General features: G+C 50.4%; 3 protein-coding genes across 3 annotated transcripts; 2 read left to right on the forward strand and 1 right to left on the reverse strand.

Annotated features, from left to right (window-relative positions):
* The first annotated feature begins 346 nt into the window (after positions 1-346).
* Positions 347-5382, forward strand: TGME49_313300 (YL1 nuclear protein C-terminal domain-containing protein). The gene is made up of 3 exons (XM_002364500.2): positions 347-2711; positions 3180-3340; positions 3996-5382. The coding sequence occupies exons 1-3, from the start codon at positions 1019-1021 to the stop codon at positions 4353-4355; spliced, it is 2214 nt and encodes a 737-aa protein (XP_002364541.1). The 5' UTR covers positions 347-1018; the 3' UTR covers positions 4356-5382.
* Positions 5044-6362, reverse strand: TGME49_313305 (hypothetical protein; the record flags this gene model as incomplete). The annotated part of the gene is made up of 2 exons (XM_018782757.1): positions 5044-5320; positions 6238-6362. The coding sequence occupies 2 exons, from the start codon at positions 6360-6362 to the stop codon at positions 5044-5046; spliced, it is 402 nt and encodes a 133-aa protein (XP_018635436.1).
* A 630-nt stretch (positions 6363-6992) lies between these two features.
* TGME49_313310 (DnaJ domain-containing protein) lies at positions 6993-13444 on the forward strand (the record flags this gene model as incomplete). The annotated part of the gene is made up of 9 exons (XM_002364501.1): positions 6993-7610; positions 8105-8518; positions 9278-9504; positions 10193-10372; positions 10620-10758; positions 11370-11542; positions 12142-12228; positions 12655-12815; positions 13402-13444. Exons 1-9 carry the CDS (start codon positions 7208-7210, stop codon positions 13442-13444), a joined length of 1827 nt encoding a protein of 608 aa, XP_002364542.1. The 5' UTR covers positions 6993-7207.
* Positions 13445-15768: the final 2324 nt, after the last annotated feature.

A 15768-nucleotide genomic window follows, 5' to 3' on the forward strand; every position in this document is an offset into this window, starting at 1 on the left:
GGCTGCAGACGCGAGCTCTAGAAGCGAGGATCGAACAACATGCCTCATTTACTCAAGGAGTTCAGCCGTCGTCCGAGTTTCTCTACCGTTCTTGTCTTCTGGGACCTCTTGGCTTCTAGAGCTGCAACAGGGTATTGCCTTTTGGGAAGTCCCCAGATTTTCATTTATGTTTTCAAGCGGTCAAAAGGCTCTCAGCCAAACCCGGGGGGTTCTTCGAGAAAAGATCGTGTTTCTTCCGGCTTGCTTCGACACTTTCTGCATGCGCTGCCAAATGAACCCGGAAAATCGCCAACGCGAACCTCGACTTTTCATTGGCTTTCGCTTCCAAATCGGGACGATTTTGCCACGAAGAAGTCCATTTCTTTACATGAAGTCAGTCCTTTTTCCTATCCGCTGCGTGTCTTACTCTGTGCCGTCCTCCCCTGTCTCCTGAGCAAGTTCCGTTGTTCATATACACGAACGGTGTGCGACTTGTCGACCATTCGTTTCTCTCACTAGACATTTCTGAAAGCCACCGCTGACGGTCTCGTCACTCTCTTTTCCTCTGATCTTCTTTTATCTCTGCCTTTGTCGTTGCTTTTTCTTCTCCGAGCGTGACAGGCGCCTGTACAACCTTTCTGCGAGTGCAAGCGGGAGACCGAGTTTCTGCTTTGTCCGGCGTCTCGTTGTCTTTTCCTCCACATGGGCAGGAAGCATCCCCAGAGGCTGTCCAGTCAGTTTTTCTCAAGGTCGTTCCCCGTCTTCGAGTGTAGACTTGCGTTTCTAGCTGTCCGGTCGTTTCGCTGCCTCTCTCACAACCTCTGACGGCATCCGCGGTTTCGCAGAGAGATACGAGGGGAAATGGAGCTTCTTGCCACCCAGCCCTCTGTTTTCTTCTGTTGCGTCGGTCACTAGCTGCCACGAGTTCGAGTGTGCGGGCAAACTCCACGGCCTGCGTTTTCGCTTTCCTCCCTGGCGCTTGTCTCCCAACTTCCTTTCCTCTCTGTTGTCCCTCTCCAACTTCCTCTCCAAAAGAGACATGGGTCGACCTGGCCGCCGCTCACATGCTGCTTTGCAGCCTGAATCGGAGGCGAGGAACGAAGTCGAAGAAGAACGAGAGACGGAAGAGGCGTCGCCTGCTGAAGGCAAAGAAGAAGAAGGAGAGGAAGAGGAAGAGGGAGAGGAAGAGGAAGAGGATGACGCGGATGAAGATGAAGAGACGTCGTCTGAGGAGGAGGAAGTTGGCATCGCTCTGCAGCTTCCAGTTCGGAGCACTCGAGGTCACTCGTATCAGCGTTTAGTGGGGGACGCTTTGCGCGAGGACCAAGAGTTCTGGAATCACTCGACATGGGCGGAAGAAGACGACGAAGACTACAACTGCAGTGAAGGTGAAGAAGTCTACGCAGACATTGTTGACTCGGATTTCGATCGCGCCGAGGACGAAGAAAGCAGCGACGAGGAGACGGCGGAAAGAAAGAGGTCGAAGGACGGGGAGACGAAGCGCGAGCGGAGAGACGCGAGAGACATCGTCGAAGACGACGAAGAGCGAGCGAAGAAGAGACAGAAGCGAGGCGCCTTCCAGAACCTCTGGAAGAAGACACAGCAACAGAGGCGCCAGGCGGAGGCGAAGAAGGCCGGGGACAAAGGCCGAGAGAGACAGACGAAGCGCGTCTCCTTCGAACCTGCTGCAGAGTCCGAAGGCGATTTCGACGCAGAGAGCGAGGACGAGAAGGGTGACTCACAATGCACGCAGCCGCGCAGTCGGCGGAAGGCTTCAGGCAAGAAGCAGCTGATCGGAGCAGAGGGCGACGATGAGGACGGGGAAAGGCCTCCGGCGTCTCGTCGCCGGACGCGCGACAGCACAAGGCAACACACTCGGTGCGTCGCTCGGCGTCTAGAGGAAGAGGAGCTGCATCGGATCCGGAAGGAAAGAAGCAGAAAGGTCGAGGCGGAGAGAGCAGGAAGAGACAAACAGAGTGGCTTTCGAGAGCCCACGCTGGAGGAACACCTCGCAGAGGCGCGAATCACGGAAGCGCGCAATGTAGCCAGTCTGATGGTTATCGAAGAGAAAGAGGAGGCGCGGAAACTGAGGTATGTAGACGTGAAGAAAAACATCTACAAGGGCGACTTCGACACTTACATCTCCTGGGCTTCCTGGCTCATCATCGGAGACGCTCCCCCAGAAGAGGACGCACCTGCGGCCACGGAGGCGAACAGTGCCGAGTCCGCAGCGGTCTCTCCAAAGGGAGACAGTCTCCTCGCGCAGACCCCACACGAGATAGCGGGGACAAAGCTTTCAACCGAACAGCGGCGAGCTTTCCAGGAGGAGGAGGAGACGCGGGCTTCTCCCGGGGCGCTGGAACGAATAAAACGAGAAGAATTTCAAAACCAAAAAGGAGACAGTCACGGAATCGACGTCGAGCGAAGTAACTGCATCGAAAAGCGGATCGAGGTCACGGAAGAAGAAAACCGGGCGGGGTCTTCGGGGGGCTCAACTGAAGGTGGAAAGGGCGCTGGAGTCCAACAGCCGACCTGCCGACCGCGCGCGGAGACACCGACGACAGTCGCCGGAGGAGACGAGGGAGCCGAGGGAGACAAGCGGCCTGGAGAGACGCCTGAGGACGGAAAAGATCAGGAGGAATGGAGTCCAAACCTCGACGACTACGCTATGGAGCTGCGCATGTTCACAGATGGCAAATTCCCCGACATTTATCACCAAGAACCTCCTCCACGTAAGCAAAGAGAAACCCCCCAAACCCTCATGCCAAGGGGAGAGGCACAGTGTTGTTTTCCGGAGACTCGCTGCACAGCTTTCAAAGGAAGCAGCAGTCATCTTCTGTTCTCTTTTTGGTTCTCGCGTAAAGCTGAAGACACGCGTTCCGACGACGAAATGCTTTAGCGAAGGAAATAACGTTTCTCCTCAGAAAGGCAGCTCCCTCTGTGTCCTGGAGATGATTTGCACATTTCAGAACAGCGACAAGCACTTGCCTTGTCTCGACAGCCGGTGCATCGTCGCAGCGCTCGTCCTTTTCTTGCCTCTTTCTTACCACACACTTCGCCTTCTACTGCGTCCTCGACAGCGTATTCTCGTGACTTTTGGCGTACTTTGTTTTTTTTTGGCATTCATCTCCATTCGCTCTTTGTCCCATTCGGTTTCCTCCAGCTGTCTCTCTCTGCGTTTCTGTCTTGCGTCTCCTCAGCGCCCCCCAAGTACGTCTGTCCGATAAGCGGTTTAGAGGCGAAATACCTCGACCCTCTCACTGGCGTTCGATACGCCACAACGCATGCGTTCAAGTGTCTCCGAGAAGCCTACCATCGTTTGCGAGAGCAACAGCTTTTTCAAGCGCTTCACCAGGCGACGGTAAGTCCTGCCACTGTGATATACCAAGTTGTGGATGTAAATGAGTTTTCGTTTCCATGATGCTCGTCTCCATATGTGTGCGCATTTGTTTCAGTGGATCGCCGCTCGCGTTTGGATCGATGAATGCCGCTTGGATTCAAATACTCATGAATGAGTTTTGCTTCTTATGATTTCCATGTCTCGTTGCGTGCTTGTCTGTCTTACGCGTTCCTCTCGTGTTCGAAAAGCCAGCCGAAAGGAGTGCGTGAGGGAGCCGGTAGCTGGTTCATAACTTACAGAGCATTTGCGAGGTCCACAATACGCGAAGACGTATTCTGATAAAATCGTGAGATGGATGCATATCACGACATCTATCCACATGTATATATATATATATATATATTTGAAATTGTGTTTGTATGAATGTGAATTTACGTCTCCCCTCACTTGCATATATATATATATATATATATATATATATAGTTATCTGCGCGTACATTTGAAAGCACAGTACTTTCGTGTGTATGCATCGAAAAGCCAATTTAAATATGTGTTCCTGTCTTTGATGGAGTTTGCCATCCGTAGGTTTTTTCTTACCGTTTTCCACCGACTTCGTTCTATCCGGTGTTCGTTTCTCTCATTTTCTCGCTGACGATTTTCTGTTTGACACATGCAGCAACTGCTAGATGCGAAGGTGGGAGAGCTGGGACTCGACGCTTCAACTGTGTCGACGGCTGGGCCGAGTGCGTCTGAAAAAACGGTTCTGTCTTCTCACGCCGGCCAGCACGACTTGCTCGACTCTTCACGAGGCGCGCTTCAAAACAGGGGAGACGCTTCGATCAAGCTTCTTTCCTCCTCGCCTCAGTCTCGAAGCGGAGACAGTTTCGCAGGGGCTACCGCGAGCGACATGTGGATCGCGGAGGACGACGGCAAGAAGGGGCAAGGGCGCCGAGGGGCGAAAGTGAAGACAGGACCACGGGGAAAGAAGGAGCGAAGAAAAGCTAAGGCAGAGAACTACGCATTTGCAGCAGTCTAGAGCAGCTCTCTTCCCAGAGGACGGATGAACAAAGGAAGAAAACATAGCGGAAACTCCGCGGTTTTCCAATCCTGGGCAGACATAGCAATGGGAAACGAACAGAGAAGGTGCAAATCGCCATGAACGCAGAGAGATACCAAACACGCGTAGATTTCCTACTTTGTCGGGGCAGCAAGGAGACACGCCCAAGGATAAATCAGACGAAAGAGAATGGGTTCCAAGAACTCCTGTTGGCCAACACAAATACATATCGATGGGAACGGACAGAGATCCACATTTTGTGCATATATATATATATATATATATATATATATATGTACATAAAAATATACATGTATAGACACATATATAGACATATGGAGAGAGAGAGCGTGGGCGTGTCGGATCGAAGCGACTCCATGAGAAACAAAATGTAGATTCCGAAATGCTGTCATGAACGTAGGAAACGAGGAGTCCAACACTTTTCTGTGACTTCAAAGATTTATGCTGGAAACTGTTGTGTGCCGAGACGTTCGGCCGATGAGAATCCCAGAGGCCAGGACTTTTGCTCTTTCTGGATGAGAGGGTGGCATTGCCGATGGACGGCAAAATGGTGCAAGAAGATTTGTTGCCTCATTTGAGTGCAGTTTGTTTACAGGCAGGGAAATACATATTTGCACATGTGCGTGTGCATTTGTTACTGGATTCTTCATTTAAAGGAGCTACGGGAAGAGTCCCTGTTCGGACTGCGCGTGGCGACAGAGCGCCTTCTCGATTTGTTCTCTTCACTAAAGAATCGAACGCCTAACGGACGTGGAATTAACTTTTTTCCCGAGAAACCTGCTTTTGGTCTCCCGAAGTTACTGATGGTCTTTTTCAAGTTTTTTGTCTTCCTCGGGACTGGAATTTGTCTCTCGACTTCACCTTCTCTCGACACAGCCGTCTTCACCCACTGGTGGATTTCCTGGTGGTCGAACCAGAAAAGACTGCGCGGGAGCAAATCACAAAAGGCGAACACAGTGGAACTCAGCCATACCAACGGAAAGGAAAAAGAGGGAATTCATAATGTGCCTACAGACTGCAGCTGTAAATATATCTAGAAACAGCTTAAATGAGTCTTATCTGTTGTCACTAGCATGCATCTCCTGGACGGCAGAGGTCCACATTATGGTTCTGAAGACACGTACTGCATACTGCCTGCTACCTGGCTCTATTGGCATCTTTCCAAAGTCTTTTTCACCGCAGGTGTGCTGCCATTAGAGCCTAGGCACCTCAAGTCCTGATAGATTGGTGCAACTCACAACGTCGACAAGCAGTCTGTCTATCCGGAGGTTTGTGTTCGTGGCGGAACCCGAAACTCGGAAATATTCCACTGAAAAGCCCCACGAGAAAGAACGCACAAATCTTTACCCCTGTACTGCGAGCGTGCATGCAATCGTTCTTCTGGTTCATGCGGAGCCGTTTAACTACATTTGTATCGTTCCACGTATCAGCCGAACGGGGTAAAAAACTCGCTTTTGTCCAGCGTCCAACAGCGCTGGCGCAGAGAACTTTTCTGTTTACGAGACTAGCTGTTGCGTCTCCCGCGCCAGAAACTTCACCTGTTTTCCATAAAAATCAGACCGGTGAGCAGCTTCTGGCCGGGCAAACATTTCCAGAAAACCCTGCCATTCCAGCAAGGGCGGCTGTGTATGTACACCCCATCTAGCTGGTATGGTTAACCTGCAGCTTGCTGGTGTGTTCCCCTTTGTTGTCGAAAAATGAGGACATGTCTCGCCTGAACTTCTAGTGAGAGTTCTGCCCCGTTTTCTTGCGTGTGAACGCTGATTTTTTCCGGCGTAGAACTGCCCTTTCCTCCCTCAGACGAACGCCCTCCTCTATCACCTCGTTCCATCTGACGTACGTAGCCTGTCCTGGATGAGTGAAAAGCGTCGTTACCTCCAGGGCAACTGCCTTTTCTCCTCTAGCTTTGACAGAAAGAGGATAGCGGGAAAGCGTTGCTCTCTCTCGACAGAAATATCTTCGCATTTTAGGAAAGAGAAGACCTGCGTCCAGTTTTTCGTCCGGGCAATGACTGAATTCCTTGTTCGATTGGGTCGCGAACTTGCATGCGGCTGTCCGTGCAGAGGAGCAGCTGAGATCGGGTTCGCTACTCATCGAGAGCCGATGAGACCTCGAGAAAGAGACACGCGCCAGCAAGCACCCGTTGGGATCCGTTTGCAATCGATTTCTCTAATCGGTGTTTCCCACGTCCGCTTCTGCGTGGCAATCGAAAGCGTCGCGGTCTCCGGCTCTCCGCCGGCAGTTGCACCCGGTTAGCTTTTCTCTGCTTCACTTCTCTCGCGTTATTTCTCTCCCCGGCAGAGCCACAGTTCGCTGGTATTCTGCTATCTCTAGAAGTTCATTTCCCCCCCCTCCTTTTTCTCGGTGCGTTTTTGACACAGCTCTCCACCAGACTTCGGTTTTTCCTGCCAGAAGCGAGATGCCCTCAAGTGTGTCGCCTTCTCATGTCGGTTTTACGCGTGCTCCCTCAACCATCGCTCTCTCTTTTTCGTCGCGCTTCGATAGTAAAGTTGCTTTAAAGATTCGGTCCCCCTCTTTGCTGCGTACCTTTTCCGGGTTTTGTGACATTTCGAGGGAAAAACAGAGTCGCAAGAATTTCGTCACGGCCCTCTTGCTTCCGTAAACGGCCAGTCGTTCAATTCTCTCTTCGTCGCACACCTGTGAAAGTCTCCACATCTCGGTATGAGGCGCTTGCTAGGCAAAAATTTCTTATGTGGACGCATCCTTCTGTATAGCTCGTTCTTCGTCGTTGCTTCTCTCGTTCTCTCTTAAAACAGGTCCCCAGTCCTCCGCGTTTTCGGTTTTCCTGCATGCTCCTGAGAGTTCCTCATCCACGGTCAATTACCCCCATCTCTGCTCCTCCGCACACCACCATGTCTTCGTCTCCTGTTCCCCCGTCTCCCTCCTCTGCCTCTTCTGCTTCGTCTGCTTCCTCTCCGACGACTCCATCTGCCTCCTCTTCTTCTGCAGCTGATTTCTTCGGGACATTGGACGTGTGGAGCGTCTTCGGTGGAGAGGAAACGAAGGCTGCGTCTTCTGGAAAGAAGACGAAGGGATCCAGTGGAGACAGTCGCAAGAAAAAGCATTCTTCGTCTGCTGCCCCCAGTCGCTCCTCCTCCTCCTCTTCAACTGGAGGCATCGCCGGTTTCTTTGACGGCCTGTTCAGATGGGGTAGCTCTTCCGACCCTTCCACATGGAATGACCACTCGACAGGTAAGTGTCTGTAGAGGGAGCTTTACAAAGCGTTTTCAAAGACGCTGTTACATTCTCGGCTTGTCTCGCTCATGCATTCACCGTCCCTCATTCGAAAAGTAACAAAATCTTTCTTTGTCTCTTACGCTGCCGTTTTCGTGGCATGTCCCCCTCCTTCTTCCTTCGTCTTTCTTCTCTCACTCTCTGACGCTTTCTCTGCATCTCCCTTCATCCTCCTCCATCCTTATCTCCCTCTCACTCCTCTCTCACAGTTTGCTTTCAGGAGCATGTTGGGTACCTGTGTGCATGTCGCCATTCTCTCAACTGTGCATGCACACAAGTCTAGATGTGTACTTCTCTCTGTATAGACGCAGCAGCAGTACGTAGACTAACATTTTCGTTTGCAGACTTTCTTTCGAGTTGCATGCATTCGAAGCGTTTCGCTCTCAGTCGGTGCGTGTCTCCGACTTCCTGTCTCTCCCATTTCTCCATTTTTATCCCTGCTGCTTGCACAGGCTACTCGCTGCCGGTAGAGGCGGCTGAAGTCCTCCAGGGAACGAAGCCTGAGGATAGCCACGACTCGTCCTCTGCCCCGAAAGCTCTGACCTACGGAGACTTTACAAACGAAGGGTCGAAGACAGACGAAAAGAGGTGTGGTTCCTCTTCTTCTTCCACTTCGGCGGCGGCGGCTTTTTTTGCGGACGAGAAGAGCGAGAAACGGGAAGTCCAGGGAGACAAGCAGAGCACGACAAAGTTGGAAGGAGAGTGCACAAAGAAGGTGGTAGACACGAGCTACTACGACCTCTTGGAAGTCACGCCCGATGCGTCTGCGGCTCAAATTAAGAAAGCGTACTACAAACTCGCGCTTAAATGCCATCCTGACAAGAATCCAGGCGACCCGGAAGCGAACATAAAGTTTCAGAAGATCGGTGCGTGTGCAAGGAACTCTCGCGAGGGAAAACGGAAGCAGGAAAGGAACTCGAGTGAAACGGGGAGACTCGCAAAAGATGGCTTCCTTTTAGACGAAGAAGAGAGTTTTACACTGCCGCACCTAGACGCCCGTCCCAGAGGAAGTGTGACTAGGGGGCAGAATATCAAACCGAAAACTAGTTACTGTTCGCTTACTCCTGTAGAATTTCCCTCTGAGATTCGACCTTTGAGTTCTCGAGTGTTCATTCAACGCTTCGTCGATCGAGTGAGGTCGGCCGATTGGTCACTGCCTCGTTGGGGACGCTGGATGCCCCTCGACGTCATGCGGTGAAAAAAATCCATGAAACACAGGAGGTCTTGGTTTCGGTAAACCAAGACCTTGGGGAGCTAAAACAGGAGTCCAACCCGTGGGTGTCTCCGCAGAAGAACCTTACCAAGAATCCACTGTAGAATGGATGCTCGATGATAGTTTACTCTGGCTCGAAACGCAGAGACACCTTCCGAAACTTCGCAGGGAGAACTAGGAACGCGGTAAAAAATGGTGGAAGGAGAAAGAAGAGATCAAGTGCGGTTCCTGTCTCTTCGGAGTGACGAGTTCTTCGCAGGATGAGTTCACCGAGAACAGTTGAAGCAGGCTAGCGTCGAGGCTTCCGCATTTTTCCCTTTGATTCGCCACTCTGTCGCGTCCATTTGGGAGCTTCAGAGATCCTGATGTTCTACGGTTCCTTCTTCTCTGAGTGTTTCTCTGTCCATTACAGGCGAGGCCTACCAAGTGCTCAACGACCCAAAGAGGAGAGCTCAGTACGACAAGCATGGCTTGTCTGCAACGCAAAACATGAAGCTCATAGATCCGGCGCTCTTCTTCATGATGCTCTTCGGATCCGAGCAACTTGACCCCTGGATTGGAAAATTAAAGATGGCACACTTGGTCGAAGTCCTCACTCAAGACGAGACAGGCTTCCCTGGGGAATCAGATGGAAGTGGGGTAAGGAAGCAAACGTAGATGTATATGAAGAATATATGAATAAATATATATATATATATACATACAGATGTGTAAAAATATGAATAAGCGTTTATATAAATAATTGTGTACATATATATACTCAGATACATAAATATATATCTCTATTGAGCTGTAAACATAGATACAGTGGTGTATGCATGTATATCCGCGTATCTATGTCTTTCTGTGTCGGTTGCGTGGCTATGGGCATGCATGTGGTTTTCATGGGTGTGGTGAAGTGTTGAGAATCCGCTTGGTGGCAGTTGGCAGAATATCAGAGGCGGCGGGCTTCTTTGACCCTTGAGATCGGAAGGGCGTAACGACATGCAGTTCCCGTGGGGGCGAAGCTGGTGATGTCGTAGAAAAGAAAAAGAAGGAGCCCAGTGAAAAAGGGATAATAAAGAGTCGTTCACATGCTTTTTTGTGGAGCGAACAAGGAAGAACTATGGGGAAAGATCCGTGCTCACAATCTGGACATCCTATATGGGCTATAAGATAGAAAAGCGGAAGAGTGTTGTAAAAAGCAGTTTGTGCTCGACCGCGGATCGAAGTCACTCACGCATCTGTTGCCACCACCTGCAGCGGCAGCTTGAACCTTATGAAGCTTACAGCGAACACAGTGGACAGACAAGCCTTTCAGCGTTTTCGGTGACTTCTTGTCTGCCAGACCAAGCCGGAAGAGTCTGCAAAGCAACGCGAGAAGATGATGAAGGAGATGGAACAGGAACAGAAGAAGCGTGAGGTCACGCTTGCTCTCGAACTCCGAGATCGTTTGCAGCCTTACGTGGATGGCGACGCAGACAAGTGGAGAGAGGACATGAACAAAGAGGTTGCTTCGCTCTGTGAGGTGAGGACGAAGTAATTTCCATGAAGAACGACGGAACTCCGCACCGTGCTTTTCTGCAGTATTTCCTTGCGTGCATTGGGGGCCTCCCACGTCTGTCACCGGGGTTGAGCTTGAGTTATTTTCTGATGGGCATTGCATGGACACTCCCGCTTGTCCTCGGATTCGTATGAGTGGGATCGAGACCTAAAGAGTCTCTTTGGTTCTGTGCGTGTTTTTTCGCATCGGTTCGCGACTCGCTGCTTCACAGTCTTCTTTCGGAGACTCGATTGTCGAATCCCTCGGGTGGACCTACGAAAACGTCGCCGACGCGTACCTGGGCGAAGTGCAGACGGCGTGGGGTTTGGGGGCGACGCTCGCGAATGTCCAGGCGACGGGTCGAAGCATCGGTGAGGAGCAAAAGGAAAAACGATTCAAAGTTGGAGGGAGCTCTGTTTGACGGAGGGACGCGACAGGGGAGACACTGGCGCGCGTAGCTGGCCGAGACAAGGGAAACCATTGCGCCCTTTGTCCGGCGTCTTTCCCTTTACGGGGTTTAGGGATTCAGAGAAAAAAAAACTGCCTTTCAGATGTCCACTGTCTCGAATGTTTCCGCATCGACCAGCGAGCTAACTTCTGGGAAACGAAAAAGGTGTATTATGTGGTTTCTATATATGCAAGAATCACAGATGTGTCTCGGGCTCTTTAAGCAGGAGACTAATCTCAGTCTTGAGGGTTGGTGTGAAAACGAACTCTTGCAACTGACAGGAGCGTCGTGGGAAGAAACTGAGGAAGGATTCTGTCGATGGGAGGCTCTGAAAGCATGTGGTGCCTTTCAAGGACGGAGGTGAAGAAGACGTGACTTCGTTTCTCTTCCTAGGACTTGGCATGTTTGTGAGGGAGTGCCTGCTAGCCAGCGCAGGTTCTGCCGACTCTCCTCGTTTCCGGCTGTCTTGGGGTCGACCCTTTGGCATAAGCACTACCTCGAGACTGGGTTCCGTCGTCCTTCTTTGTGTCGCAGGAAATACTTTCGCGGTTGCCAAGTCGATGGTGCAAGCTGCAGTGGCAGCAACAGACATTCAGGCGCGCCACGAACAAAGGAGAAAAGGGACCACTGAAGGTGAAGAGGGCGAAGGCGACAAGGCGAGTAGCGAGGAGACAGGGGCTCCGCCAACTCACCTCGATACTCACGAGGTCGGTCTCATCCATTTTCGTGACTGTCGTTTCCTTTTAAGAAAGGCTTCAGGCTACTCTCTTGTAGAAGACGTGTGCTAACCAGATGCGAGTGATAAAAACAGGTGCACTTCTGTGGCCATGATCTTTTGCAGGAGCTAAAAATTATATTTTATATATTTAGTATATTATCTTCCCAGCTCGTATGCTACTATTTACCTATCTTAACAGGCAGATTAGTTATGATTTTCCTAGATTTACATGGAAACACAGCATTGTATGATTCTGTAAATCGTGGGGAGGCGACGACAAAAGAGTTCGCTGTTGTCGTATTTAGCCTGTGAGAAGCGGTGAGAGAACAAGGGGAACAGGCACCCGCCACAGGATGCAAGATATAGAAGCATGTGGGCGTGAGGTGGATTCGCGCTCTTCTTGTACTGGTCTGCGGAGGCAGCTCTCTCGCATGCAAGCATGCGTGGAGATAATCTCCGTGTGTATGGAGTTGCGTCTGTATTCTTCTGCATAGGGTTTCATGTGTGTGAAGGCATGTGACCTCGACTGGCGTTTGAGAGATCCTTCCCACAGTTTGTTGTATACGTTGCCCTCGTGCTTCTTCTTAGATGGGCCGAGTTGGAGAAATTCTGCAAAGCATTCTCAGCATCGTTCTCTACGACGTCGAAGATACCGCGCGTCGAGCCGCGGAGAAGGTGAGAGACATGCAAAAACAACGACACTGAGAGAACGAGAGAAAAACGAGGCACTGCAGAGAAGAGAAAAGGTCAATTCTGGAGCAGGTGACACGGAAACAGAACGCGCGTTAGAGACAAAAACGCACAGACATGGAAAGGAAGAGAGTGGACGAGGTGTAAATACTATTCGAAATCGTTTTAGTGACAGAGTCAAGACGTTTACCTCAAACCCTCTGTGGCTCCTCCGCACAAAATCCAACAGTTGTGCCTGCTGCGCGATTGCCGCATTTTCTCTGCGTGTCGCGCGAGCTTGTTGTGGAGTAGCATTCAGTATCCTAGGCGCTACATGTGCATTGTGTTTCTGTTCATTCTCTGTGAGGTATACGAGTGTAGAAGTACCAACACCTGAGATCATCGGATACAACGGTATACGTGCCATCGCAGGTCTGTCGAGATGAGTCGGTAACTCTGGCGACTCGTGTTAAGCGCGCTGAGGCCCTCAAGATGCTCGGGCAGATGATGCAGGAGAAGGGGGCAGCAGCGAAGAAGATGAAGGAAAACAAGCAATTCGACGTTTCCAAGCACATGGAGGACGCCTTCATCAAGTAAGGCGCCCCGGAAACTCTCTCGTCAACGAACCGACAAACACCAAGAAAAAGCGCTTCATATCGTGCACAGTTACATTCATAGATCGAATCTGTTATCGTGCCTCAACAGTTTGGATGTATTTTCGTATGCGCATGTATGTACATTTGTGGTGGGTGTGTAGTTCTGAAGAAAAAGGTGACAGACTGGGCAGAGCTAGATTTTCAAAAATTTGCGCTGCTCCATTTCTTCACTGATCTGAAGATTTGTTCATGTATGCATGTGAATGTATACATCTAATCAGTGTAGCTCTATCTGCGTAAAAGGAGAAGGCGAAAGACTAGATATAGACACCAAACAGCAGTGGATTCGTGCCTACCCTCTAGGCAGTCGTTTAAGATCGTTGGCTTTCAAAGGAGTCTTCCCGTTTCAGCTTGCAGGCAAACAAGTTGACCTGTAGGAGTCGCTCTGCACCACGTTTGTCTTTCGCTACACCGGAAACTCACGTGGATCAGTTTTAAATGTGTACGCAACTGCCCTGGTTTCCACATGCAGATGGACACGATGTGTTACGTTTTGTGAGCGCTTCTGTTTTTGTGCCCACAGAGCAACCATTGCAGCAGATGAAAAGAATCACAAATCGCGTTGAACGCGACCTTCGTGTGTTTTCACGACGCGCGGGAGGTGGGGAGGCCGTGAGATGCTAGCGGAAGCAGGACGCCAAGACGCAGCGATAGACGTTTCGCCTTGGGTTGTTGGCGTAGAAACCAAAAACCCAAATTCTCCTAGCCGAGTTCGATCGTCACAGGTTGAGTCCTCAGCAAGACACGGACACATAGAACTTATGTACATACGTATTGAGATATGCATACATACACATATGCATATATACATATATATAAGGGTGCATGGGTTGTTTTTGGTGTGGGGGCGTTTGTGGGCATTTTATCGAGGGGTATTAGCTGGATTGACCGCAGTTTGTTTGGGCTTTTTCTCTAGATTAGGAAAGACTCATCTTATTTCCGTTTTCTGTTCGAGGAAGTGGCCCCAGTGAGTGTTTTAGATACCGAAAGTCTCAAATGTACGGTGTAGGTGTGATCGCGCATGAGACCGGACGGCGACGTGGGCGAAACGATGAGTTCGTAATACGAGTAATACGACGTAGTTGCGCTCAGATGTGGCGTGCCACGGTCGTGTGAATCAGATGGGTTTGAAAAGAAATAGACGAAAGAAATCGCTGAAGGAAGTCTTTTGAGAACAGAGGTCGTGCACGGGCATCGATGCCTCAAGGCGACCGATCGGAGGGTGTGAATATGTTGTTTTGGTGTTCGGTTGTGAAGGATGTCCTGACTAAGAAATATGGCTTGGCGGGACAGCGTGGTTGGGTAGGTATGCTGCTCTCTTTGCTTTTGCTCGGGAAACACGGCTGCCGAATGTAACTGTACGCTTTTTTATGGAATTTCTTCTCAACGAAAGACCAAATGCTGCATTCTAGGCTTGCTCTTTCTTTCCCGCTCCCGTCATCTGGACCTGGCCACAACCAGACACAGTTCCGCTTTAGTTACTCCTCCGAGCGGCCTTGCTTTGTCCCTTGTATTTTCCCTTCCAAAGAGTGCGCGCCGAGGAAAACGTCTGAAGAGGTAACCAAGACTCCCCGGGAAACCTTCCCGAGCATCCGAAGCGTGGACAGCTTCGGTGGATTCAAGTTTTTCTTCGAATGTCAGCGTCGGTAACGCATGGTTCCACCAACTTCAAAACACAATCTCTGCATGCACCTTTGATGCCTCGTCAGCACGCCAGATCAATGTACGCATACACATATATGCATGCATCCATTTGCGCTCGGACGGAGAGCTATATGTGGTAGCCTCGGTTCATCGGAGATGCCAACGCGTCATGCCATATGCTTACGACAGACCCAAAAATGGGAATTTGAGAGGTCAGATGGACAGAGTCTTCGAAATGGTTGCCGCACGTGCAACCGCATAACCCAACGCAAAAAGTCTGCTGGTCTCAGAATAGAGCGACACTGTGGAAAGTGAAGCAGGGAGGAAATTTTTTGTCGGAGTGTTTTCCAGGCTTCATTCATAGTATGGAGGAAACGAGGGAGGCAGATCTACAGTCAGATGTAAAGTGTCGCTTCTCTTCGTGACTGCTCCTCTCAGACAAATGTTTGCATGCGCGAAATGTGGAACTCGATTTCACTGCTCTCATCCGTAGAAGTTGCTAGAAAACCGAAAAAGGCACAAGAATGTCGACATTCGTGGCAATCTCCACTCCCCACCATTATCGGCTAAGGACTCATCTGTTCAACGTAACCTAGCGGTAGCATTGAGCATGTCTCATGATTGGAGATTCATATAAGGTGGAGAGGTCGGCATTGCTCGTGTACGATTTTTTCGTTAGCGTGTCGCAAGCGGGAGCACTTCGTTTCCACTTGACGAACACGTGCAGCATGACGCGAGAGTTACTCACGTGCTGCTCCGACTACCCACGCAGATTAGGATGGTAGCGACCAGCAAAAGAGACACAAAATGTGTACGGTGTCGAAAGGTAACGTAGAGCCATTTTTCCTGTGTACGTGTCTCTGGATTTGTTCGTATAGAGGGGACAGGAGTAAGGAATGTTTAACCTCAGCGTGCTTTAAAATAGAGAAAACAACTAAGTGAGAGGGCTACTGTTTTCCTTGTTCGCCGACGGGAGTAAGTCAGACGGCAGTGTATATGCATGGATCCAGCAGGAAGTCTGATAGAACGTTTCGTTCCGCAAACCCGAATTCGGGTGGTGCGCGCTGGTTCAAAGGTGTAGTACAACCAGATACAGCAGGTTCAACGAAATTGTGCGGGTGCGTGTAAGTTTCAAAATATTTAAACCGCTGAAGGGTTGTGTGTATCAGATGCACTTTACGAGGGAACGCAGTTTGCTGGGGCTGCTCGTGGCAATCACCGTGTTTACATCTAAGTGGGCCTGTGA

The sequence above is a fragment of the Toxoplasma gondii genome, chromosome XI, assembly GCF_000006565.2.
Source record: "Toxoplasma gondii ME49 chromosome XI, whole genome shotgun sequence".
Lineage (NCBI taxonomy): Eukaryota > Apicomplexa > Conoidasida > Eucoccidiorida > Sarcocystidae > Toxoplasma > Toxoplasma gondii.

Coding starts and splice junctions, on each gene's coding strand:
- TGME49_313300 (XM_002364500.2), top strand. CDS start 1,019: ATGGGTCGACCTGGCCGCCGCTCACATGCTGCTTTGCAGCCTGAATCG. Junction 2,712..3,179: donor TCACCAAGAACCTCCTCCAC/GTAAGCAAAGAG, acceptor GCGTCTCCTCAG/CGCCCCCCAAGTACGTCTGT. Junction 3,341..3,995: donor AAGCGCTTCACCAGGCGACG/GTAAGTCCTGCC, acceptor TGACACATGCAG/CAACTGCTAGATGCGAAGGT.